The sequence below is a fragment of the Ascaphus truei genome, chromosome 22 (genome assembly GCF_040206685.1).
Source record: "Ascaphus truei isolate aAscTru1 chromosome 22, aAscTru1.hap1, whole genome shotgun sequence".
Lineage (NCBI taxonomy): Eukaryota > Metazoa > Chordata > Amphibia > Anura > Ascaphidae > Ascaphus > Ascaphus truei.
The window spans coordinates 11,273,813-11,298,757 of NC_134504.1; the positions used below are offsets into that span (position 1 = coordinate 11,273,813).

General features: G+C 45.0%; 2 protein-coding genes across 6 annotated transcripts in view; one reads left to right on the forward strand and one right to left on the reverse strand.

Annotated features, from left to right (window-relative positions):
• HELZ (helicase with zinc finger) overlaps window positions 1–8,441 on the forward strand; it is a 114,322-nt gene extending 105,881 nt beyond the window's left edge. For all 5 annotated transcript variants that reach the window (XM_075579967.1, XM_075579971.1, XM_075579970.1 and 2 more), the window contains 2 exons: window positions 4,556–4,808; window positions 5,962–8,441. In XM_075579967.1, the coding sequence (XP_075436082.1) occupies window positions 4,556–4,808; window positions 5,962–6,323 (615 nt within the window). In that variant the 3' untranslated portion in view covers window positions 6,324–8,441. The remainder of the gene's footprint in view (window positions 1–4,555; window positions 4,809–5,961) is intronic.
• An 8,447-nt stretch (window positions 8,442–16,888) lies between these two features.
• The window catches only part of CACNG1 (calcium voltage-gated channel auxiliary subunit gamma 1), an 8,574-nt gene continuing 517 nt past the window's right edge, over window positions 16,889–24,945 (reverse strand). The window contains 6 exon segments of the mRNA XM_075579717.1: window positions 16,889–19,003; window positions 20,075–20,125; window positions 20,128–20,160; window positions 20,163–20,210; window positions 22,637–22,678; window positions 22,681–22,710. Of these exon segments, the coding sequence (XP_075435832.1) occupies window positions 18,777–19,003; window positions 20,075–20,125; window positions 20,128–20,160; window positions 20,163–20,210; window positions 22,637–22,678; window positions 22,681–22,710 (431 nt within the window). The 3' untranslated portion in view covers window positions 16,889–18,776.

Sequence of the window (24,945 nt, forward strand, 5' to 3'; positions counted from 1 at the left end):
CCAGCGGGGTCCGTCCTTGGGCTCCCTGCTCTTCCCACGTCAGCTATTTTTTTTTTGTGCTATGGTTACACGAGGTAGGTTCCCTCCTCGCTGGGTTTGTTATTTTCCTGGTACTGTACGTCATGGAGATAATTGCCGAATCTCCAGACACTCCAAATATATATCCAAATATTGTAAGATGTTTTTGACATTGTCAAAAGACTAATGTTTGGGCCACAAAGGGCCTTCATTGCGGTTACCTTGATGAAGACCCTTTGAGGCCAAAATGCTGGTCTTCTGACAATGTAAGATACGTCTTGCAATATTTGGAGTGCCTGGAGATTCTTCAATATGTGGACAGGTGGCTTATTTTCTCCCCGAATGCAGCCGGCCTCCTTCTTTCTCCCAAGATGCAGCCTCTTCAAACAAATTATTGTAATTTTTTGGTGTGCATTACCTTCTTTTCTTATTTTTCACTAGCTGAGAGACCCGGCATTGCCCGTGAGTTAAATTTCCCTGCTAGGAGGGGGGACGGGCAGTGGACAGGAGGGGGGGGACGGGCAGTGGACAGGAGGGGGGGGGACGGGCAGTGGACAGGAGGGGGGGGGACGGGCAGTGGACAGGAGGGGGGGGACGGGCAGTGGACAGGAGGGGGGGACGGGCAGTGGCAGGAGGGGGGACGGGGGGGGGGGGAGACAGTGGACAGGAGGGGGGGGACGAGCAGTGGACAGGAGGGGGGGACGGGCAGTGGACAGGAGGGGGGAGGCAGTGGACAGGAGGGGGGAGGCAGTGGACAGGACAGGCACCGGGCGTTGGCCGGGCTTAAAATGTCCGGCTCCCTCCTCTCCCCCTGTCTGCTTCTCCGCTCCCCCTGTCTGCTTCTCCGCTCCCCCCTCATGCGCAGCTCCGGTCCCCATCCTACAGTGTCTGTCACACACACACACACACACACAGTGTGACACACACACACAGCGAGACACACACACACAGCGAGACACACACACACAGCGAGACACACACACACAGCGAGACACACACACACACAGCGAGACACACACACACACAGCGAGACACACACACAGCGAGACACACACACACACAGCGAGACACACACACATTCACTCACACTCTCCCATACACACACACAGTGGAGAGGAGTCCTTCCGGAGGCTGCCTGCCCACTGCCTGTCCCCCCGCCAGGGAGGGAGGGAAGTGAGCGCCGGGGAGGGAGGGAAGTGAGCGCCGGGGAGGGAGGGAAGTGAGCGTTGGCGGGCGGCCAGGAGGGCCGCTCTTCCCCTCCGGGAGCCGTTGCAGGGCGGCGCACGTGAGGGTGAGTGTGATGGGGGTGTGTGTGTGTGTGTTATTCACAGTTGAGTGCAAATAGCCGCACGGCTATTCGCACTCAGTAGAAAATAAAATGGAAAAAAAATAAACATCCCAGCCAGGAATCGAACCCTGGTCCACTCTGCTAATGGCCTGGAGCATAACCACTGAGCTACAGGTTATGCTCCAGGCCATTAACAGAGTGGACCAGGGTTCGATTCCTGGCTGGGGTGTTTATTTTTTTCCATTTTATTTCCTACCGAGTGCGAATAGCCGTGCGGCTATTTGCACTCAACTTAACTGAGTGCGAATAGCCGAGCTGTTATGAACACTGTAATGTCAGTAGGTTTCTATGTCTTTATTCACTACAAAAACATCAGAAAGTCTTATAGCTCAGTGGTTATGCTCCAGGCCATTAGCAGAGTGGACAGGGTTCCATTCCTGGCAGGGGTGTTTATTTTATTCCATTTTATTTTCTACTGAGTGCGAATAGCCGTGCGGCTATTTGCACGCAACTGTGAATATCCACTGCCGTGTGTGTGTGTGTCATTATTTTCTTCTTTTTTTTTTTCTCCATAAAACTGGCATTGCAAAATAAAAAAACCTTCAACTTGACTTATTCTTAAATATGCGTCATCACAGTTCAAATTAAATAAAATTAAAAAGACATCACCTTGGTGATGCATTAGGCTTTGAAACTGCCATGCTGCGTTCATGGCTGTGAAGCCTCAAACCTTTTTGTAGAAAGCATCTTTTTTTTTAAGGGCATGTTTTTAATGCAGTACAACTCTAATGAAGCCTTTTCTGTAGTGGATTATCCTAAGAGCCAGTATAGCAGATTCATTAAATGATTGCATATTGGCTGAAATATTGCTGGAGTATGATGTGCCATGACTTGGGTAAAAGTGTGTGGGCAGAGTCTTGGGTAATCTCTTCCTTTGAAAATAAAGATCAAAGTACGACTTAGTGTCATACAAACTCGAATGAAAGCAGGAGCTTTAGGTCTTTCAGCTGGCGGTTTTTCGTTTACGCCATTAAAAGCCCTATGTGCGTGACTCCGTAATCGAAAGCATGCTAAACGGTTTATAAAATATATATCTTTTTATTTTTTTATGATCTCTTTACCTGTTGCTTTATTTCCAAGTATAAAATATTTATTTTCTTTCGGTCCAATCTTTTAAGATAGAAGTATCGTTTTTCCTTCATTTAAACCGGTTGTAAATCATCTCTCCTTTTTGTTCCTGTGCGCTCTTTCCAATAATTGTTTTAACTCTTTCCCACTTTCTATTCTTTAATTGGAAGACTGCAGGATTAGCCATATCGAACAGCATGCAAGAAAATAACCAGGGTTGGCGCTCAAGAGGAGATAGTGCCACAAGGAAATAATCCAAATTAAAACAGTGAAATAGTGACACCCCTGTGCTATACAGTACTGTACTATTTTTGTGATCTCTCTTTTACATGTGCATGGTGTCCCGCTCCTTTGTCACCTCTACCCATATCGAACAGCATGCCCTGAAATCCTTAAGCGCGGTACCTCTGGTAGTTACAGAACAGGCAGAAAGTGGCTAAAGTTGGGTGAGAAACCAACGTTCCGAGTAGTGTTGTTGAGTGTAGGGGGCATTACAGTCAGGTGGGCAAGAAGGTGGAGCACTGAGATGTCCATCGTTCTCCAATCTCCCTGCTCCCGTTGCAGCAGGAGAGTGGTACAGTATCATAGGTGGGCTAAGTATTATCTGCACAATGTCGATAAGTTGACTTTTCTCTGACCAAAACATATTGACAAATGGATGATACCTAGTTGTCTTCTCCAATCTTTCTAATTTGAAGAAAATTAGAACTTTGTTCGGCAGAATTAGACTGAAGCTAATGCTACATTTGTATAGGACCAACATCAAAGACCTTCATAGATGTTATTCGGATATTAAGAGGTCTGAGGCTTCATCTTCAACCCTTTGGATTAAAAAAAACAGTGTCCTCTTCAGAATTCAAGGATTTTCTGCCTGCCCTTTAAGGATCCCAACCTGCGATACCATGCCTTGTTTGTTCTAGGTGGAGAACATCTACTAGAACTCTGTAGAACGGATTTAATAGCGTAGGGAATTTGACATGAATTTCAGTGAATCTTTTTATCTCCGCTTTCACAGCACTCCTAAATATTATTACAGAGAATGTTTTCTTTCCTGAAATCGAGGTGTGAACATTTTAATCACTTTTTACATAAGCTTGTTGGCAGCAGAAGTTAAGCTTTCTCATGTGTGAATGCATACTGAAGACAGAGTTGTCATTGCCAGTGGGATAACAAAGAGAGACGTGTAAAAAGAAAGTACGTCACTTCAGCAGTGGGATAAAAAACAAGTTTTGCATCAATATATTCTTGATATTCAGTCCTTGGCCACAGCATTTGCCATTCTTCATAGAAAACTGATTTTCAGTTAATTATGACTTGGTACCAATAAGAGCAAATACAACTATGGGCAATGGCGGTCTGTTAGGTTATGACATCTTACCAGTCATGTTTGGCCTTTTACACCTTCACAGTCCTTCCATTTGACAATCACTGAGTACTTTTGGTTCAAGAAATGGGAGTAATCTGCCCATTCCCGGCGTTACTCCCTAACACCAGCTGAGAAACATTTCAAATGAATTGCCTGTATTGCATGGTAGAGCTACTGTGGGTCGTGGAGTCTGTAGTTAAAGATGTTTGATGTGTTGATATGTGATAACGTATATAACACTGTCCTTTATATGGGGTCTAAAATCTATCAACTTGTGTCCTGAATTTTTATTTTTGTATTTATTGTTTGAGAGATATTAACTCTTGGAATGTATTCACCAGTTGAGCTGGCACATGAATTGCCAATGGTGCTGTGGGCTTATTTGGATACAGGATGTTCAATGTGTGGGTGTTTTTTTAAGCGTCTCCATGTTACAGTGCCCTAATGACGTACCTAAACGTACGTTGTGGGTTTTCGAGGCACTGATTGCGCTCCATTGGAGCGGTCGGCCAGATCGAAACGGTGAAGCCCCCACCACTAACGGCATGACCCTAAAAGAGCCAGAGACCCAGTGGCACTCTGGTGCTGCTGGACCTTCGGCACTAAAAAGGTTGATCACCACACGGTTTATAAGTAGTGCCAGTTTAAGTGGAAAAGAGTCTCTAATAGAAATATTTTTTAGAACATTAGAAAAATATATGTGGCGTTTAACACATGTCGGACTTTTTTTTTTCTTCTTCCTTTCACGTATCTAGTATGAACCAAGAGGGCCAGGCAGGCCATTGTACCAAAGAAGAATCTCAGCAAGTTCAGCTCATGCCGGTTCTGAAGATTTAGGAGCTTCTCAAGATAATCTTGGTCAATGTAAAGAGCTTCAAGACCATAGCAACCAACCTTCGTTCAGTTATTCATCCCCTGAGTTGTGGGTCAATGCTGCATCATCGGTCCCCTATCAGAACATTCCATGCAATGGATCCAACAGACCAGGCCCACCCAGAGAAATGCTAGGTAAGCCATTTTGGTTTCAATATTTAACTTTTTTTGGGCTTGTGTTGCAATTCATGTTGGATGTTATCAAAGAATTGTTTGTGTGGTTCCAAGAGAATGAGGAAGTCCTGGTGGGTTTCCCCTCTAGGGATCCTAACCTCAAAGGTGTCCTGATTATAAATCAGTCCAATTTAAGATTTTAAATAAATGTTTTACTAATAGTGGCATATTTATTAAGCTTCAGATGTAGATCGTTGCATTTGTTGCCCCAGATAACACAACATATACTGTATAACTCCAAAGGGCAGAGTTTCCATAAGATTCGATGGCAGTGTTTGCACAGTATATCGCAATATATCCTAACATCTCACCAGAGAGAATAATGAGACTCGGTATATCTGCTGTAGATATTATGAATGGGTAGACTTATTTATAGTTGAGTGAGATTCGGTGAATTTGGGCATGTTGATCCTCTTGCTGTTGACACAATTTTCCTGGTAATAATAGAAAGAGGAAAGGCTTTTGGTTGATGGTATTTGCATAGTAGTATGACAAATCTGATCCATGGTGAGGGATTTCGGGCAAATTGCATATCGGGTGACGGGTGTTCTGGTGACTAGACAGAAGATGTCGGTGGGGCCGGTACAACGGTTATCGTTTTATTGATATTTTACGCTCAAACTGGTTAGGGCATTGTAAGCAGCCAAAGCTATCGAGAGCACTCTAACACCCCATGAGCCACAAGCAAAATCTCGTGTCTAAAAAGAACATTTATTAATCAGTGAAGGTTTCCTCACTTGAACCTTTTAATACAAAAATCAACATTACACATAACATCACGTATCTTTCCTGTAGTAAGTGAGCATATCTGTAGTATGAGCACAGGTTGTCCGTCAGTCATAGCTCGCTCGCTCTCTCGCGCTCGCTCTCTCGCGCTCGCTCTCTCGCGCTCTTCGGGTTACAGTTGCTTTTTTTGGTGTGTTCCCTTCTAAATGTTGTTTTGCTGTGTACGCTTTCGGGCCTCACCTGGAATCAGACGTGTAACGCACAGTGAGGGTGGAGAATCGCCATTCTAAAAAGATCCAAAACCAGAGCGCGAGAGAGGCTGAAAATATGAACCACAAACCCGAAATGCCATTTATTGCTCTTCCCTTTTTGTCTTTTTCCCGTGCAGTTGCTCCACCGAAAATGGCGAAAGCCCCCGAGGATCACCTCAAGGCGGAGAACATCCAGCTGTCCAACTCCTTTAACTACAACGTCCTGCAGCACCTCGGCCAATTTCCACCTCTCATGCCCAACAAACAGATTGTAGAGCCCAGTGGGGGAGGGGGGGGAGGGGGAGGAGGGGGCGCGGCCCAACAGAGCGTAGGCGGGAACAAACCCACCATGTCTTACGCAAGTGCCCTGCGCGCCCCACCCAAACCCAAACCCCCGCCCGAGCAGGCGAAAAAGAATACTGACCCTTTGTCTTTGTTTCAGGAACTTAGCTTAGGCAGTTCATCAGGTAGCAATGGCTTTTATTCCTATTTTAAATAACTTCCCCTTCTCTCCCTATTTCCTTTTTTAATATGAATTTTTTTTTTTTTTTTTTTTTGGTTTGGTTTTTGTAGAATTACTTTGTTTTTATCTTCTATTCATGTTGAGGAGTTACAATAGGTTTCACGAGTACTTTCAGCTCTCACTGTGGATCTCTGTATGCGTGTGTATAAAAATAAGTTTGTGTGTATAATATATATATTTTACACACACACACACACACACATACACACAATGAGAAAAAATTGTGGGAGTGCGCATGTATATTTATATAAATTCTTAAATATACATTCACAACCTACAGTTAATTGCTTTGCTGCTAAATCTGCAACTAGTTAGAAAAGTTTAAAAAAAAGAGGAAAAAAAAGTTTTTTGTTTTTTTAATCATTTTGCAAATTTTGATGTGCGTCAGACTTTTGACAGCTTTTATCTAGAAGAACGATTTTTTTTTTTTTTTTTTTTAAATAAACGTTGCTTTACCGTTAGCAGCCTAGATGTTGACTGGGCTATATATATATAAATATATATTAAAAAAAAAAATGTAAAAAAAAAATAAACTAACAAATGGAAGAAAAAAACTTTAAAAAGAGGGGAGGGGGGGAGGAAATCGAAATAAAATTTTGTGACAGTTGTATTTAAAAGGAAAAAAAAAATTGTAAGTAACCTTTACATTTATTCAATTAACATTGGCATCCAATACTGGATTTCTGTACCAGAAATAGCCAGTTAATGTAAAAATGTATGTTATTTCTGCTTTAACTTTTTTCTCTCTTTTTTTTTTTTAATTTTATTTTTATTATATATAAATAAAAGTGCAGCATCTTCTAAATAATTTGTTTTTATCAGCTGTTTCTGTGAGGGGGTGCTGCCTTTAAACTTTTTTTTTTTTTGCGTTGACATCTTTGTAATGTAGAGTTTCAATGTTTCTTCTGTAGGGGCCAGTGGTGGGAGATGAGGTTAGTTTTCTGTATTCCACATCCCTCAAATGTTATTGGGAGATATATCATGTCCACACTATAGATACTATCGTCTATCACCCGGGTGGTAACACAACATCCGAGTTCCTGAGGCTTTGTTAAAGCAGCTTTTAAAAATGCAGTACTCCAGTATTCAGAAGGGGGTTCAGTACTGTCTGCCTCTCCCCTCCCTTCTCCCCCTTTTAGATAATATACCGTGTTGGACCCTTAAATAAAGAAGAGTTATGACATTAAAGCAGCATTGTGCGCTTGACATTTTAGAATTCAAGATCTGTTGATCTGTAAACGCATACTTCAAAACTTTGCACTTTCTATACCTTTGGCATAACCGTAACAGCCACTCGGAGGGGAGGGGAAATGTCCCAGGACCATATAACAGGACCTTTTAATCATACAGAATAAAACTCCCTCTAATAATCCCAAATAATCCCATTGCTGATCGTGAACGAGACAGAGGATTCTCCCCTATACGCAAAGTTGATTAGACATTGTAGGCGTTTCATATTCCAACAGTGGCAAGGGATATAGAATTTGACTGGGTACGTTACCCCGATATCATTTTCTGCTTATGCCGCTGAAATGCAATACGTTCCACGTACAATGCTGCTTTAAGTACAGAAACGTGCGTCTTCATTTTAATTGCGCAGAAACTAAAAGAAAAAGTTCAAAAAAAAAAAAGTTCCAAAAAAAATAATAAAAAAAAAATATATAAAAAATACAATAAAAGATATACTTTAAAATGAAAAAACAGTACTGATCTGCATTTTATTTTTGGGACAAGCTGTCTAAAAGAGCTTGTGTTTAATGTTAATTTGATAGATTATTTTTTTTTTTTTTTTAATGAATTATGAAGCTGAAAATACATTTTTAGGTATGTCGGTGCTGAGTAGATTTAATAACTATTTTAAAAAAGGAAACAACTGTGTGAATTTAGTAAAAATACGTGTTTCTTTTCACTATGCATGTGTAAATGTTTGTAACCTGGCTTTTTCTCCTCCCCTCCAGTGGTAACGGAAAACAAATTGTGCCGCTTTCATAAATCTCTTTTTTTATTTTATTTTATTTTTTTTTTCCCCCCAGTAAAACCGTTGGTACATTTATTTGATGTTTACATTAAAATGTGACATTCAAGAAAACACAACCACTTTTGCTGTTTTATTTTAACAGCGATCGTATTAGAATCTGGGGGGCGCTCGGCGAAAGGAAAACTAACTCGCTTCGCGCCAACGGTGCTCTCCGCGTTGGTGAAAACTTGCCATGTCGTTTTCGGTAACCCGTGTGTGTGCTTCACGTAAACTCGGAAATGACCCCACAAGGGTATAAAGGTGGCAGCAGAAGTTGGGAGGTGGAAGCTGCAGTTGGAGCCATTCCATTGCGTTGTTTCAAGTGGTCCCTGAATTTCTGAAACACTTAAAAATTTCTGGCAATTCATGTTTTTTTTAACCCCGTAGTGGAGACCGCTGTGTAAGTCGCAGAGAAAATCTTCACTGCAAGAATAAGATGGGCGACTATGACCGTAGGGTTATGGGGGTGTAATGTTGCGATTATCATTTGACCTTTTGGGTGAAGTGTTCGACTGTTTGTGCGCAACATCTCTTTGCTCTGCTTTTTCATTTTCCGGTGTTACGCCTTCAATTGAAGACTCAAGTGATCTGCATCCAATTCAGGTCAAACATGCAGCCAACTTTGGGGTAGATTAAGATCCGCCACCAGGTCTGGTATAAAGGATATCCCTGCGTCAGCACAGGTGGCTCCATCAGTGACTCAGGCATTGATTGAGCCACCTGTGCTGAAGCAGGGATATCATTAAAACCCTACCTTTTGGTGGCTCTTGAGGACTGGAGTTGGCCCCCTTTTTGGTCTAATAGCTCGGCCAGTCTTGCAGCCACCAAACGTGAAAGGAACTCTGTTATAGGTCATCAATTGTAATTTATTGAACAGAGAGAAAGTTGCTTGTTGAAGTTATAGTGGGCATAGGAAGGTAGGGATTGAACTCATGACCATGGCTTTTACCGCGTACGCCAGTAGTTCCTATCTTTCCTTTACATGGGTACCGGTAAATCGTACCATAACGACGATGGAGAAGAGTAAAGGCAATACACACTAATAAACCACCAACCAAATAGTGTATAGAAATAAGGATTTCAAATGAAGGTAGGTTAGCGATTTAGTGATGCTTCAATATAACTGATGCAACATGCGTTTCTGTTGATGACCATGCAGGAAACTGAAACATTAGTAACCCCCTGCTATCTCCATTTTTATGGATCCGCAACACCAGGCTACCCCAGTTATTGTTTGCACAAGATCAGTGATAATAACCGGAGGCTATTAAAGGGGAAATTCCTCCTAGGGCCAAAGTAATGCAATCCCAGTGACATCTTTAAAGGGGGTCTCATCTGTGTAACGGGTACCGTGTCACCCAAATCTGACACCTATAAGTATATTTAATGTAGTTATTAAAGTGAGACATGGGAGGGGTTTGCTTTCCTCTGGCTGCTCCCATGTGTGTTGTCACTGTGTGTGTTGTCACTGTGTGATCAGCGAGCGCTTGTACAGCCAGAGTTACCCTCCCCTTCCCCCCACCTTATCTTTATTGGCTCTCTAAGTACAAGGGGTGGGATAAAGGGAAAGAAGACACTAGATTGCCAAACTCATCCCCATTCAGAGCCCCCCTAAGAAATTCAACTGGCTGACTGTGTATATCTTTATTTCTATAGCGCCTTCCATGTACATAGCGCTTTGCAGCAGTAGTAGACGCGACCCAATAGCTTATTCCTATGTGGGATTGCACATTTTAAATTACATTGAACCACCTAATATTGCTGGAAGGCATGGAGCTAGGTAGTCCACGTGTGGAGTGAGAGATGTCCACTAAATGCAGTTAAAAAAAAGATTAAATTAAACTTTATCAAGGTGAATTTCACATTTTCAGCAGTTCCACTCGGCATCAATTATTATTATTATTATTTTTTTAATTTTAAATGGTGCAAAGTAGCCTACAGTCTGCCTTTTCTAACAAACAAATGCGATTTTAGGCAGATCAAGCTCTAAATGCTGTTATAAGGGTTAAAGCACAACGTTTCTGCCTTAGCAATGTCTTCATCAGAACAAATATGCAAGCAGGAGCTGAAGCTGCCGAATAAAAGCACGATGGCGAGTCGCCCATTCAAGTAAAGAGGCAAATAACGGCGCCTTATGGGAAAGCACCACTTGGCAAACATGGGCCCAAGTGCAGAAGATAGATACAGCAATTCCTTGCTGCAGTACCCATTCCTTTCCCCAATATATACAGTATGCCTCCAACATCTGTCCATCTTATTAGCAGGTATTGGGTTCATTATATTCACAACATACAATATGGTCTATCCACGGTTTGCATTGACCTTTTATCAAGTTAATAATATAAGCTGACGTTTTATTGTTCTCTATAAAAGCTTTTATTACCTGGTGTGTACACTGCAAATATATATATATATATTTTTTAATTTTTTTTTCCTTTTTACATTATAGATTATTGGTATCGTATTCTTCGGATGTATTTTACTGCTCCCAATTTAAAATGCATTCATAATATAAAATAACCCTATTTTAATAAATCCTTTTCTAATTTGCACATGTGTTTTACACGCATTATACCATTGTTGTTGATGCTTTTAAATGCACACGGCTCAGCCCATTATTTTATATGAAACACACTTTCCAACGTGTTCATTTCAAAATGAAACGGCGGCCCATATTACCCACCTCACAGAAAAGATTAGTTTGGTACAGAATAGTAATTCTCAAACAATGAGCGGTAGAACAAGAATAAGTTGGCTTTATTGTAAGCTCGGATGGGCTTGCAGTGCAGAGGATACTGCGTGTGCAATCCTTCTCCAATAAAGTACACCCGCCACAATTTCCTGCTGTTCTAAAGACTGAATAACGCGTGAAAGGAGGCCTTTGTCGGGCACGATTATATGTGCAGCTGTCTAGAAAATGGGACACATCTCTCCCCTTGAATCAGGTAATTTTTGTAGTGAGAAATGCACTCTTGCAATGCTGTGGCATTGGTGGATTTCCCTTTGGGCCCGATAGGCCCTGACATGGGGCAGCATACAAAGGCCCCGCGCTCTCTTCCCTACTGATTGCCCGGGGGAGAGCATAGGGCCTCTGTAAAGGTTTCTTACCTTCTCCTTTGCACCGCCCTCCTCCTGCAGACGTCACATGGGGATGCATTGCCGTGACAATGTGACATCAGATGGCATCACGTAATGGAAACGCATGGTGACGTTGCGGCAACATTAGTCGCTGCAGGAGGCGGCAGCCTTGTGCCTATGGGCGACAACATTTTTAGTCCGCCACTGATTTAGTGGTGAATTAATCCTACATCTATTAATGAATAAGGAGAGATCTTTAGAAAAGGTTCTGTACGTTTTCTTCCATTGTTTCATTGTTATCGTTCTGAGTATCTTAATACACTCCCCCCACTCATCTACTTTAAGTTCAAAGATACAAGCATGTCCTATTTATTGTATGATGACCCTCCCCCCCATTTACTGCACAATTAGAGCCACCTGCACAGTTTTGCCCCAAAGTATGGATTTTTCTGTCTAGTTTGCAGGTACTTAAAGGTCTGCTGGGATCCAGTTGCCAACGTTTTGTGATATTCAGAATATTTCTGCTTTTGTTGGGAGGTTTGAACATGAAATATTACTCTAAGGTCATATTCTGTTTGTCCTTAAACATCTAACCAGAACCTCCATCTATAGTGGCAAGAGATATACAAGGAGCTTTCAAAAAAACTTCAGCCCACGGGCAGTACAAAGGACTCGGGGCCATCCCTTAAGGTTGGAGGAAAGGAGATTTCACCAGCAACAAAGGAAAGGGTTCTTTACAGTAAGGGCAGTTACAGTGTGGGATTCATTACCCATGGAGACTGGTGGCAGATACAATAGATATGTTCAAAACAAGGTTGGACGTCTTGAATCAATAATCAAAAGTACTGGCCAAAATAGCATAAAATGAGTAATGATTTTTATTTCCAAGGAGATAAAAATGAAAGTCTCAAAAGGCTTGGTCTGAAATTATTAGTGATAAAAAAGCATATATACTCAACAGCCGGATATACATTACACAATCGGTATACAGTGTAATCAGTGTAGTGCCCATATAAAGAATATTGTTGACCAATATATTTTTCTGAATGGCACATACTGTAGCAAAAACAAACAAACTGATTTTCCGTAATCTTATCTTGAGCCCTAAACTGCCTGGAAACCACCTTTTTCTTGCTAATCGTATTTTCACTTCCCACATTCATACTGCAAACCTTGTACAAACTGCTTAGCCCCCTCGTCACCCAGGTCCAGTCTTTGCATACCATAATGTGTCTCACAGACCCCATACCATATGTCAACTCCCAGAGACCCCCCCTCTCCGTACATTCACAAGTGCTATACCAAATGAGTAAACGTGGGAAGGATGCTGAGCCAGGGAGAATTCTGATTGCCATTATAATGGCAGAACTATATAGTCTGAAGTGGCCATTTGTGGATAAAAATACCCATAGACGCCTGCGGATTTTCAGTGGAAAACGCCTCAAATGGCCACTTTGGACTATGTAGAATTTACCCGTAAAAGGGGCTTATTCAAGTTAATGGAAGTTTTCAGGTGATCACAGTGCCATTAGCTGCTTATTGAATAAGCCCCTAAATTATTAGATTTACCCTTTCTTCCCATTTTCATTCATATCACATTCTGCTACCCCAGACTTACACATACAGTATCTGCTGAATCTCCATTTTTTCCCCCCTGGCCGCCTAGGGTACATGGCAAGTGTTGGCACTTTGCACGTATAATTACTCAACTTGTCACTGCATTTATTTGCACGTTGTATTAATGGTTATTCATATAACGGTAATAAAGCAGTGACTTAATGATGCAAAACAGTTTGTGTATTGATTTTGAGACCTGTTTTGTGACTGCTTACAGGGAGGTAACACTAAGGCCTGGGACATAGTAAGCGCTTAGATGCTGCTGCTCGCTCTCGCTTGCTGCCGCTCGCTCTGCCAGGAGCTTTTTGCTGTCCTGACAGAGGAGACAGCAAGCGCGCTTGGGAGGCGGGTATCACTGTGTGTGTCTCACTTGGTAGCTGTGTGTGTGTATTATATAATATTTTAAAAATTAAAAAAAAGACATGCGAGAATAAATTATTAACATTGTGCAACTTTGATAAATATATTTGCACATACACATGCATACACACACATGCACACACATACATACACACATGTGCACACGCACACACACAGGCACAGGCACAGGCGCACACACACATGCATACACGCACACACATACGCATACACACACACACACACACACATGCACACACAGACGACATGGATCGGGGCAGAAGGGGGACAGACCGTCCGGGGCGGGGAACCGCTCACGTGACCGGCCTGTCTCGCCGGCAAGCGGGGGAATTTTAAATTCCCTTAAGACCCAGGGGTGCTCAACGCCAGTCCTCATGGCCCTACAGGTCTGGTTTTCAGGATATCCCAGCTTCAGCACAGGTGCCTCAATCAGGCTATTTGCAGCCGTTGATTTACCTTTATTGAAAACTAATAACCTAAGCTGCCGATCGTTTCGTTCTCCTGTGATCGGTCCTGCTTCCAAAGTTCACTGAATGGCTGTCTTTCAGTTTCAATCAATCCTTCAGTCAGTGTAACTGAGCATCTACAATGTATTATATCACTATGGTAACATTATGCATTGTTACAGTTTGCAGTGAAACTGCTGGGAATATTGGCAACATATCACAAACAGGAAAGTGTTGCAAAGATCTTGCACTGCTGGGGAGGTGTGCTGAAGCCTGCTGTACAAATCAAGAGATGCTCAATATATTAAAACTCATTAAAAATGGCATTTGAGATTAATTAATATTTTATTTTTAATAAGTATATAATACTACAGAACTGATTTATTAACAAAAAACACAAAGTAGGATATTGCATGGATTGCGCCTTTAACAACGAAGAAAACATTTACCTGGTCTCAGTAAAAAAATATTTGCACCTGGCATTGTCACTGGACAGTGTCGTCCTAAATAGAACCTTTGCAGGTTAAAATTGTAAGTGGAGTACCTCAAGGATCGGTACTGCGACCTCTGCTTTTTAACTTGTTAATGACCTTGAGGGTTGACAGAGAGAGCAAAGTCTCCATCTTTTATTGGCCAGGGATTGTTCGTCATTGATTATTGCTTAATGATGCCACTGTATAAAGCATTAGTAAGACAGCACCTTGAATATGTCGAACAGTTTTGGGGCACCACTCCCTAAAAAAATACATTCTGGAACTAGAGAGAGGGCAGAGAAGAGCTGCCAAATTAAAGGGGATGGTTAATCTGATTTATGAGGGGCTAGCTAAATGAGATTGGTTTACATTAGAAAATAGGTGTCTAAGAGAGGATATGATGACTATATATGAATATATCCGGGGTCAATACAAGGAGCTTTCAAAAGAACTATTCATCCCAAGGGCAGTGCAAAGGACAACGGGTAATTCCTTAAAGTTGGAGGATAGGAGATTTCACCAGCAACAAGTAAGGGCAGTTATAATGTGGGATTCATTACCCATGGAGACTGATTTAGCCACCAGTGCTGAAGCAGGGATATCCTTAAAACCTGTTGGTGGCCCTTGAGGACTGGAGTTGGCCACTCCTGAGCTACAGTATATGAGTTGTGCAGTATATATTTTATGTTGTTTTGTATGCTCCGCTGTGCTACAGTGTGTGTACAGTATATATATATTTTAATCTACTAAAATGTCCAGAACAGCCTCAACATGTGAAACAAAGAATAGCAGAATGTATTGCGTATGTTTGATGAGCATCTCGGTTTTTCTTCCTTTGCTGCCCTTGAGTAACCTTGAAGCCTCCAGGTTTAGGCTTTGACAATCCAGTTAAATATGGGAGGAGGGTGTGGGACCTCTGTAACCACTGCGTCCCCCTGGAAAATCTCGTGCCCCCCCAGTTTTGCGCACCCATGGTCTAAAGGATAGTTTGAGAGTCAACAAACTGAGTGGCAGAATCTATGAAGACTGCACCTGCGACGGAGCATAGCGTGTGTTATAAAAATGCTATCCAGGAGAGCCCAGTGATGGGATTTGGGCAGGTAATTGGGGTACCAACAACCCAAAACTGCTGGTCCATGATTCTACCAGCGAAAGGGTTAAAATCCCTGCATGTCACCACACAAAACCCCACACACATTTTACCTTTCGTGCTGGAAATGAGAGTGCGAGACACTCAGACCCCTTTCTACAGGAATAAACAGATAAAATAATAAGTATATATAGAACATCAGCGCATAGGAAACTGACGGCAGACACCGGTCTCCTCAGAGGGGCCTTCTGTGCGCATCAGATGAGGGGGGGAAAGGGGAGAGTAACAACGGCGTTTATTCAACAAATAACAAAGTATATGAAGGGGGTGTGCAATCCTCTCACGGCCCACGCCAAGAAATGTGCCACGTCAGGGGACCTTATGATGTAGAAATATTTATAGAGGATATGAAAATGTGTGAGATACTATATATATATATATACGGGCATACCCCGGTTTAAGGACACTCACTTTAAGCACACTCGCGAGTAAAGACATATCGCCCAATAGGCAAACGGCAGCTCGCGCGTGCGCCTGTCGGCACGTCCTGAACAGCAATACCGGCTCCCTACCTGTACCGAAGCTGTGCGCAAGCGGGGAGACTATAGAGCCTGTTACACATGCGTTATTTACATCATATATGACGTATGTGACGATTGCCGTACAGTACATGCATCGATAAGTGGAAAAAAGGTAGTGCTTCTCTTTAAGTACATTTTCGCTTTACATACATGCTCCGGTCGCATTGCGTACGTTAATGCGGGGTATGTATGTATATATATATATATATTATAAAATACCGGTATATATATATATATATTATATGTGTGTGTGTGAAACTGTGACTCTTTAACCCTTTGGGGGCTGGGGGGCTTGTGGTGCCTGAGTGACATGACCCCTCAGGCACAGGGCGGGCACGTGACTGTGGCGGCCATGTTGGAGGAAGCGGCATTGATCCTTCTGTTTCCTCACTGGTTAGATCGCCCCGTGCGTGATCTATGCTGGAAAAGACGCGCCCTTTCAGGACGGCGTAGTCACTATGTCCTGAGTCCCCCCCGGGGAGCCAGTCCAAAGGGTTAAGAGAAAAATGCAATTAAATTCCACACGCGCATGTATATTGGATAAGTAAAAGCCATACATCACCCAGCGCACAGATTCAATCGGGTATTACAGTTTCCTGCACTTAATGAATCCATGCGCTATATTATATATATATATATATATATATATATATATATATATATATATATATATATATATATATATATATACAGAGAGAGAGAGAGATGCATGTGTCATAAAAAAAAAAAAGTTACCTGTGAATATGGATTAAATACCTTTTTTCCCCATATACCTGTAGTGCTGTGTCTCCTTCCCTGGTCATTTGATTAGGGTGAAGTAACAAACGCAGCCGAAGTTCAGACATATTGAGGACACATTGGTTATAATGGAAAAATTCAGCTTTATTTATCTATACAGACACGCACGTGAAAGCGTTATAGCCGTGACTTGTATTGGGAACTTTTCTCAGGGAGGAAAAAAAATAAAAATAAGATTATCAGGGATTCTTCTTGGCAATGTGTTGCTAGCACAGAAGGGTTTCAGTTATTCTCCTAAGCACCATATCTTAAAACAGGTGAACCCAAGGGAGGCCAAGTTCAGTCCCAAAGGGCCACCGAGCAGGTCAGCTATTAGGGATATCCCTGCTTCAGCACAGCTGGCTGTCATAATAACTGAGCCACCTGTGCTGTAGCAGGGCCAGGGATATCCTGAAAACCTGACCTATTGGAGGGGGGAGGGTGTGGGGGGGCCCTTTAGGACTGAAGTTGACCACTCCTGTTTAACCATGTCATTGGCCTTTGTCATCAGCAAAGGGGTGATACAGTTTTGGAAATGGTACGTTATAACCACTCCTGCTTTTCTTTCGGTTTGGCTGTAACATAATGCTTTAGAATAAATGTTATTATTAGACCCCACCTCTGCATTTATCTTCATTAAACCATGATGTTTTAAGAAGAATTGTGCTGGTGAGTTTATTTTTTTATTTTTTTTTCAGTTGATCCATTGTCCAGCATTAAATAAATAAAATGAAATCCATAAATAATTTCCTGCTAGATTTCTAGTACTCTTTTAAAGACATCAAGTGATAACACAAAACCACATAGTCATAAATAATACTCCAACCCAGCGTAACCCAGTGTATTTCCTTTCAAATGACCTCTATTCCCCCCTCCCCCCATTCCTGTTTATTGTATGTACGTGAAAACCATTTTCCAGCGGTACAGTGTCAGTATATATATTATATATATATATATATTATATATATTATTATTTTTTAAACAAATTGCTTTCTATATTCTATGTGATTTGTTTCATTATAACCTTTCATAACCTAACATTTCACATGACTGAAAAATATGAAAAATGCGGGTTCTTGGCAAGTAAAAAGTCTATTATACCACACCCAACATGCTGAACACAGGTTGAAATTGAATAACACGGTCTTAGTTTATTCTCTAAGTCAGAGGTGATCAACTTCAGTCCTCAATACACCTCGCCAACAGGTCAGATTCTTATGATATCCCTGCTTCAGCGCAGGTGGCTCAACCAGTCCCAGCTTCAGCTCCGGTGACTCAATCAGTCACTGCTTCAGCACAGGTGGCTCAATCAGTGGCTCAGTCTTCGACTGAGCCACCTGAGCTGAAGCTGGGATATCCTGAACACCTGACCTGTTTGTTGTAGGGGGAGAGTTCTTGAGAACTGGAGTTGAGGCCGCCCTGCTCTAAGATGAATTGATGCTGAGTATAGAGCGGGACAGTATCAGTTGCCAGGGCTCAGTACCAGACTTGCGAAGCTATTAAGCACATCTTAATGCAATAATAAAAAAAGGAGGTGTTATTCCACTTTATTGAAACTCCGGTGTGTAAGGGTACAGTGTAGGAGCGCTTTGCATGCACGGCTGGGCTGCTCTTCCCAATACATCGAAGGTCCCAGCAAGACGTTTGTGTGAGAGAGAGAAATGTATTCTATCAATTTACCGCTGGTTGCATAGACTTTTTGGCCAGTGTCTTGAGTTTTCACATGAACAACTTTTGCCTCAAGCTACACCTAGCAGAAGCCTCTCCATCCAATGCGAAGGGTGGAATAGCTTGAAGGGCAACCTCCAAAATATGTTGAAATAACAAAATATAAGCAGCTGCTGTGCAATGTCCTTAGGTTGACCATCAGGTTTGATGTCAGAAGACCTACAGTTCATCCTCTACCAACACCCCAATTATATATACCCCCGAGCCACCCATCAGTGCTTCAGCAGTAATCCCGGGGGGCTCCTCAGATGTCTGGTTCAGCGTCCATACAAGTTTCCCACGGGTTCCTAGGCATACGAGGCAAGGAGATGAGCAGGAGCGCGATCCCGCAGAGGAAGAGCAGGGCGAAGGCAGAGCAGGCGCAGGCGAAGGACCAGGAATAATAGTACTCGATCCACAACGTGTCCTTGCTGTCGATCATCCTCTGCACGGATTGTCGGATGACTTCTGCAGAGATCATGATGCAGATTCCTGGGAGAAGAGGAGACACGTCACATTCATGTTGCACACGTTTGTACTCATTGGGCTGTATAGGCACCCTACCGTCGGATATGAAAAGCATGCGTGGATATCGGAATGCACACTGAGCTATGGGTAGTGGTCAAACGTCCTTTGGCACCAACTGAAACGTCATCTTTATTTTTATGCACTTTCTAACCCTGGTAATATAGGATTTGGGGGAGGGTGGGAGAGGGTTCTTGCTTTATTCATTTGTTAACCTGTGTTAGATACAAATCTGCTGCCCTTAAATATACTCCGTGTCAGCGTCTTTCACGTATATATATTGCTTTTTGAATAATAATATGACTGGAGCTAAATAAAACGTCAAACGCCAACTACCATTTTCGAGATGAAATTTCACCCCAGGTGTTGGATTTTTGGAAACCCGGAGCGTCTGTTTTTTTGTGTCTTAGTTTGTGAGGATGAAACGTGGCAAACGGTCGTATTCAAAACGGTTAATTTGGCAAAGGAGTATTGTATGCCAATGGCAAAATCCATTTCAAAAGGATATTTAATTACACACCTATTATTCTGGTGGCGACCTATAAATTGAGGACAGATGAGATATTGGCTCACGTAGTCAACCAATTCTTCTATCTACTGTGAAACCTCAGACCCTACTAGCAGGGTTGCCGAACAGGCGGAGAAGTTGGGGTTACTGTTCCAGACTCTGTGGCTCCGGGTTGGCCCGTCTGGCTGGTACCGAAAGTTAGACCTAACTGGATGTCAGACAAAAATTCTGTGACTGTCTGCCCAGGTGGGCCCTCCTCCCAACTGGGACCACTACCCCCTCTGCTCAACCAACCGGGGGTCTAGGTCAACCCCACCCTGGTCTATCCACAAGCCTTTTGATGTAGAAGTGTTTGTGCGTAGACGTTCCATCTCCAGAAGACCCTACGGTGCATGGATTTGTAGCCCATTGCCGACCCCACTGCCACCAAAGAGATGAGTTGAGTTGATGGTCCATGCGTAATGTCTAAGAACGTCTTTGGAGTACGTCTCTCCAACAGAGGTTTAAGAGCCCCCCCAACAACCACTGACCTGCAAATATGTAGAACAGCCCGGCTGGTTTCAGCAGGTAGTCCAGTTTTGCTTGAAGGACAGCATAGTACAGATCGTTCCATAATCATGAAGCCAACTCCAATGATAGCGATGGCAGCTGCTGAGATGCTGTACTCTGCCCAGACAAAACACAAGAGAGAAGCTGTAAGCTTGTGCTGGGTCACTGTGCACATTCCAACCTATCGCACACTTCCTGCTCCATCGCTCGGCCGCAACCATTCAAAGATTCTTGGCACCAGGAAATGTGAGAAACTTAAGATCGCGTAATAGAAATTCCCCCTTGTGAGCACACTCGCATGCCTCACACAGGTTCACATTACCTCTTAGCATACACTGCATCCACTGCAGCCAGGGATTCTGGGTAATGACATGCAAATGTGCACACAGTGTCACCTTTTGCTTCATGTCCATTTTAACATGGGGAGCCCTCTAAACGTATGCCTGGCGCATTACACAGCGTTTCAGCACAGCCGGGGTTCCAGAAGTGCATGGAACACTCACTGACCTGCTATCGCTGCGAGACATTGTTAATGGACTGTCCGCTTAATGGCGCATTCACTCTTGCCCTGTTTTTGATTTTTGGTCCAATAAATGCCGCCGTTCTGTACATTTGCGGCAACGTCGTTATCTAACGCTGCCAATCGATCCGTTCTCCCGCGACCGATCGACGCAGATCCTGTTTTCCAGAGGCTCACAATACGGCCGCCCATTTCAAAAGAGGATCTGGTGTTGCGTCCTAAATGCAACCTAATACATTAAAAAAATCATCAAAAGGGCATAACGAGTGGGGGGGGGGGGGGAGGGGGGAGGGACGCAGTATTATGTAATACTACACAATTGATTTATTAAAAAAAAAAAAAAAACAGGATTTTGAATGTAATGATTCGTTAATGGCTGTTAGTACCAACGCTAACATGGTGAGAAGTGGGGGTAATGCACAGGTAACAATGCATGACGTTGCACAGGAAGCTTGCACGGTTAACGCTGCATCAGTGCGCTTTTCACCGTATTATATGGGACGAGTAAATCGGGCCTCGTCATGAAGCTAAAAAACGGGCCAGCAAATTATCTGAGTGAGATGGGAACACACCAGGCTCGCGTTTCACGGCTATATCAATGTTTAATCTTTACTTTACATTAAAGCAGCAGTCCCGCCCTACTCTGTTGTTTTGGAATTGGCTGCGACGTTGTCAGAGCGCTTCCTGTTGGACGGCTGCGGGCGCCATCTTGGAAAATCCAGGAAGCAACACTGGCCACTAAACCGGTAAGTATCTCAGATACTTGGGCGGTGGAGGGGGGGGCGACAAAGAGGTCCAAATTAAGTGCGGGTCGGCTCTGGAGAACCCCTCGCCTCAATTGCTCAAAATAGACGGGATTGCTGCTTCAAGGTGCACCTTTCTTTCCTAGAATTTGGCGACCGTGAAGAACCACTAGGCCCAAGTCTGCCCGTCTCGCTGTCTGCTGAGAAACTTCCGACCCTACTAGACCCCTTTCCCGTTATCACGTTTAACCGGTATGCGGCCTTCTCCGTTGGATTCAATGGTAGGAAGGCAGCGGGCGCTCAAGAATTTGAAGAAAAGGTCTTCCTCCTGCGCGTTTCGGGACAAGCTGGGACCGTCGTCAGAGCTTGGGGAAACGTTCACACTTGGGTCCCTCCTAAATACCCCCACACCCTCCGGTGAAAATCGCTGGAGCTGAGTCCTTGCGTCGGCGTCATCCCGGTGTTACCTTATAGAGTATTTAAGGGACCCATGTGTGAATGTTTCCCCAAGCCCTGACAACGGTCCCAACCGGGAGCCGAAACGCGTCGGAGGAATATGGATGTTCAATAAAGAAACATTTTCTACAACTTTTTGAGGGCCGCTGCCTTCCTACCACGGAATTCAATCAAACACGAGATCTGCCACAGCAGGGCGGCCAACTCCCGTCCTCAAGGGCCACCAGCAGGTCAGGTTTTCAGGATATCCATCCCTGCTTCAACACAGGTGGCTCAATCAGTGGCTCAGTCGTTGACCGAGCCACTGATTGAGCCACTTGTGCTGAAGCAGGATGGATATCCTGAAAACATAATCTGTTTGTGGCCCTTGGGACGGGAGTTGGCCGCCCTGCACCACAGGATCAGACCCCTGACAGCATATAGTACAGCGCAATTCTTTTGTTCCGTTAGAGTGAGTACTTTAAGGCCACGCTTATAGTCCCGGCGACGTCGCGTCAAAACAAATGTATTGAATCCGTCGCGTGCGCTTATAGTAGGAGCGACGCGACGGAGCGACAGCTTGGTCGCGATCGCTGGAACTCAATTCAATTTGATTTTTTCAGCAACCGCAGCATGACGTCAGCGTCGCCGTCGCCAGGACTATAAGCGCAGCCTAAGAAGTGTGCGCTCTTAAAAAAAAAAAACTACATTCTCAGTTGGACATGTTTATCACCATTTAATCCCGCGGGACACTGCCCCCTTATTGTTTTGCTGTGACAGCCCCTTGGCCTTAAAAATAGGAAATAAGGATTTTTTTTTTTAACGTCGGAAAAAATAATAGATACCTTTCTGTGTCGTCACCTCGAAGATTTCTGCGTTCTCCCCGAAGTGAAATGTTTAAAATATGAGCAGCTGTGATCTAGAAGGAAGGAACGAAACAGTTTAGATTCCACGCTGGCGATACTAGTGAGAATCCGCAGGTACTTTTCTTCATACAAACGCAAGAGTTCTATATATATATACAGTGTTCGACAATTGTATACATTTACTCGCCCGGGGCGGGTGGATTTAACCCCCGGGCGAGTAACTATTGGCCCAAGCAGCACACGTGTTTTTTTTTAAATTCCCCCGTTCGCGCTGAAATTTCCTGCTCGCGCTGAAAAAAAAAAAAAAAAAAACTCCCCTACCTGACTCCTGATTGGCGCGCGCTCCAGGCTTTGTGGGCGCGCGGCCAGGCTCTATATGAGCCCGCCCCCAACGAGCGGCCATTCTGCCTGGAGCTCTGTTGGAGGGTAAGTACTCTCCATGCTGCGGCCCTCTGCCCCTTCCCTGCGATCCCCCTGGTCCCCACATGGCTCCCTACTCCCCACCGCGGAAGCTCTCCTGTCCCCTGCTCCTGTCCCATTCCCCTGCTCCTGTCCCCTGTCCCCTCCTCCTGTCCCCTGCTCCTGTCCCCTGTCCCCTCCTCCTGCTCCCTTCCCCTCTTCCTGCTCCTGTCCCCTTCCCCTCCTCCTGTCCCCTTCCCCTCGATCCACCGATGTCAGGGGCGGGAGGTCCCCGCTGCTGCAGCCCGGTTGGCTTGCGGGGGAAAGGCTCGGCCCTCACCACGTGCCTCCCATGCGTCCCCTACCTTCATGATGGCGCAGCCGCCGCATGAGGTGGGGGGATGTCGGCCTGGCCCCCCCCCCCCTCCCCGCCACGAGCATCATGCCGCCGCGGGCTGGGGGGGAAGAAGCAGCCTGCAGCTTGGCCAGGCACTGTGACATGCCGGCGAGGGGAGCAGGGCAGTGGCGGCCACGGCGGGGCTGACTGTCACCTGGGGCGCCCAGTGGGGGATACCTCGCCACATGCCTCCCACCCACCCTTGTCATTGGGGGGGGGGGATGTCGGCCTGCCCCCCACATGAGCGGGAGATGGGCGCGGGTGGGTGGGGGATTTGCGTGGTGCTGGTCGCGGCCTTTCCTCCCCTGTGTGTGTGTGAGAATGTGAATGTGTGTGTGTGAGAATGTGTATGTGTGTGTGTGTGTGAATGAATGTATGTGTGTATGGGAGTATGTGTATGTGTGTGACACCAGAGGTCCCCCCCAGTCAGTAACCCCCCCAGTCAGTAACCCCCCCAGTCAGTAACCCCCCCCCCAGTCAGTCACCCCCCCAGTTAGTAACCCCCCCAGTCAGTAACCTTCCCCCCAGTCAGTCAGTCACCCCCCCCTGTCAGTCACCCCCCAACCCCAGTCAGTGTCAGTCACCCCCCACCCCAGTCAGTGTCAGTCACCCCCACCCCCAGTCAGTGTCAGTCACCCCCACCCCCAGTCAGTGTCAGTCACCCCCCACCCCCAGTCAGTGTCAGTCACCCCCACCCCCAGTCAGTGTCAGTCACCCCCCCACCCCCAGTCAGTGTCAGTCACCCCCCCACCCCCAGTCAGTGTCAGTCACCACCCCCAGTCAGTGTCAGTCACCCCCCCACCCCCAGTCAGTGTCAGTCACCCCCCACCCCCAGTCAGTGTCAGTCACCCCCCACCCCCAGTCAGTGTCAGTCACCCCCCCACCCCCAGTCAGTGTCAGTCACCACCCCCAGTCAGTGTCAGTCACCCCCCCACCCCCAGTCAGTGTCAGTCACCCCCCCACCCCCAGTCAGTGTCAGTCACCCCCCACCCCCAGTCAGTGTCAGTCACCCCCCCACCCCCAGTCAGTGTCAGTCACCCCCCCACCCCCAGTCAGTGTCAGTCACCCCCCCACCCCCAGTCAGTGTCAGTCACCCCGCACCCCCAGTCAGTGTCAGTCACCACCCCCAGTCAGTGTCAGTCACCCCCCACCCCCAGTCAGTGTCAGTCACCCCCCACCCCCAGTCAGTGTCAGTCACTCACCCACCCAGTCACCCCTGCCCCACCCAGCAAACCACTCAACCAGCAGTCACTCACCCAGCCTCTCTCTCTGTGTATCACCCACCCTCTGTGTGTGTCACCCACCGTTTCTCTCCTCTGTCTCCCCCACTCTCTCTCCCCCCACACACTCTCTCTCTCCCCCCACACACTCTCTCTCCCCCACACACTCTCTCTCCCCCCCACACTCTCTCTCCCCCCCCACACTCTCTCTCCCCCCCACACTCTCTCTCTCCCCCCCCACACTCTCTCTCTCCCCCACACGCTCTCTCTCC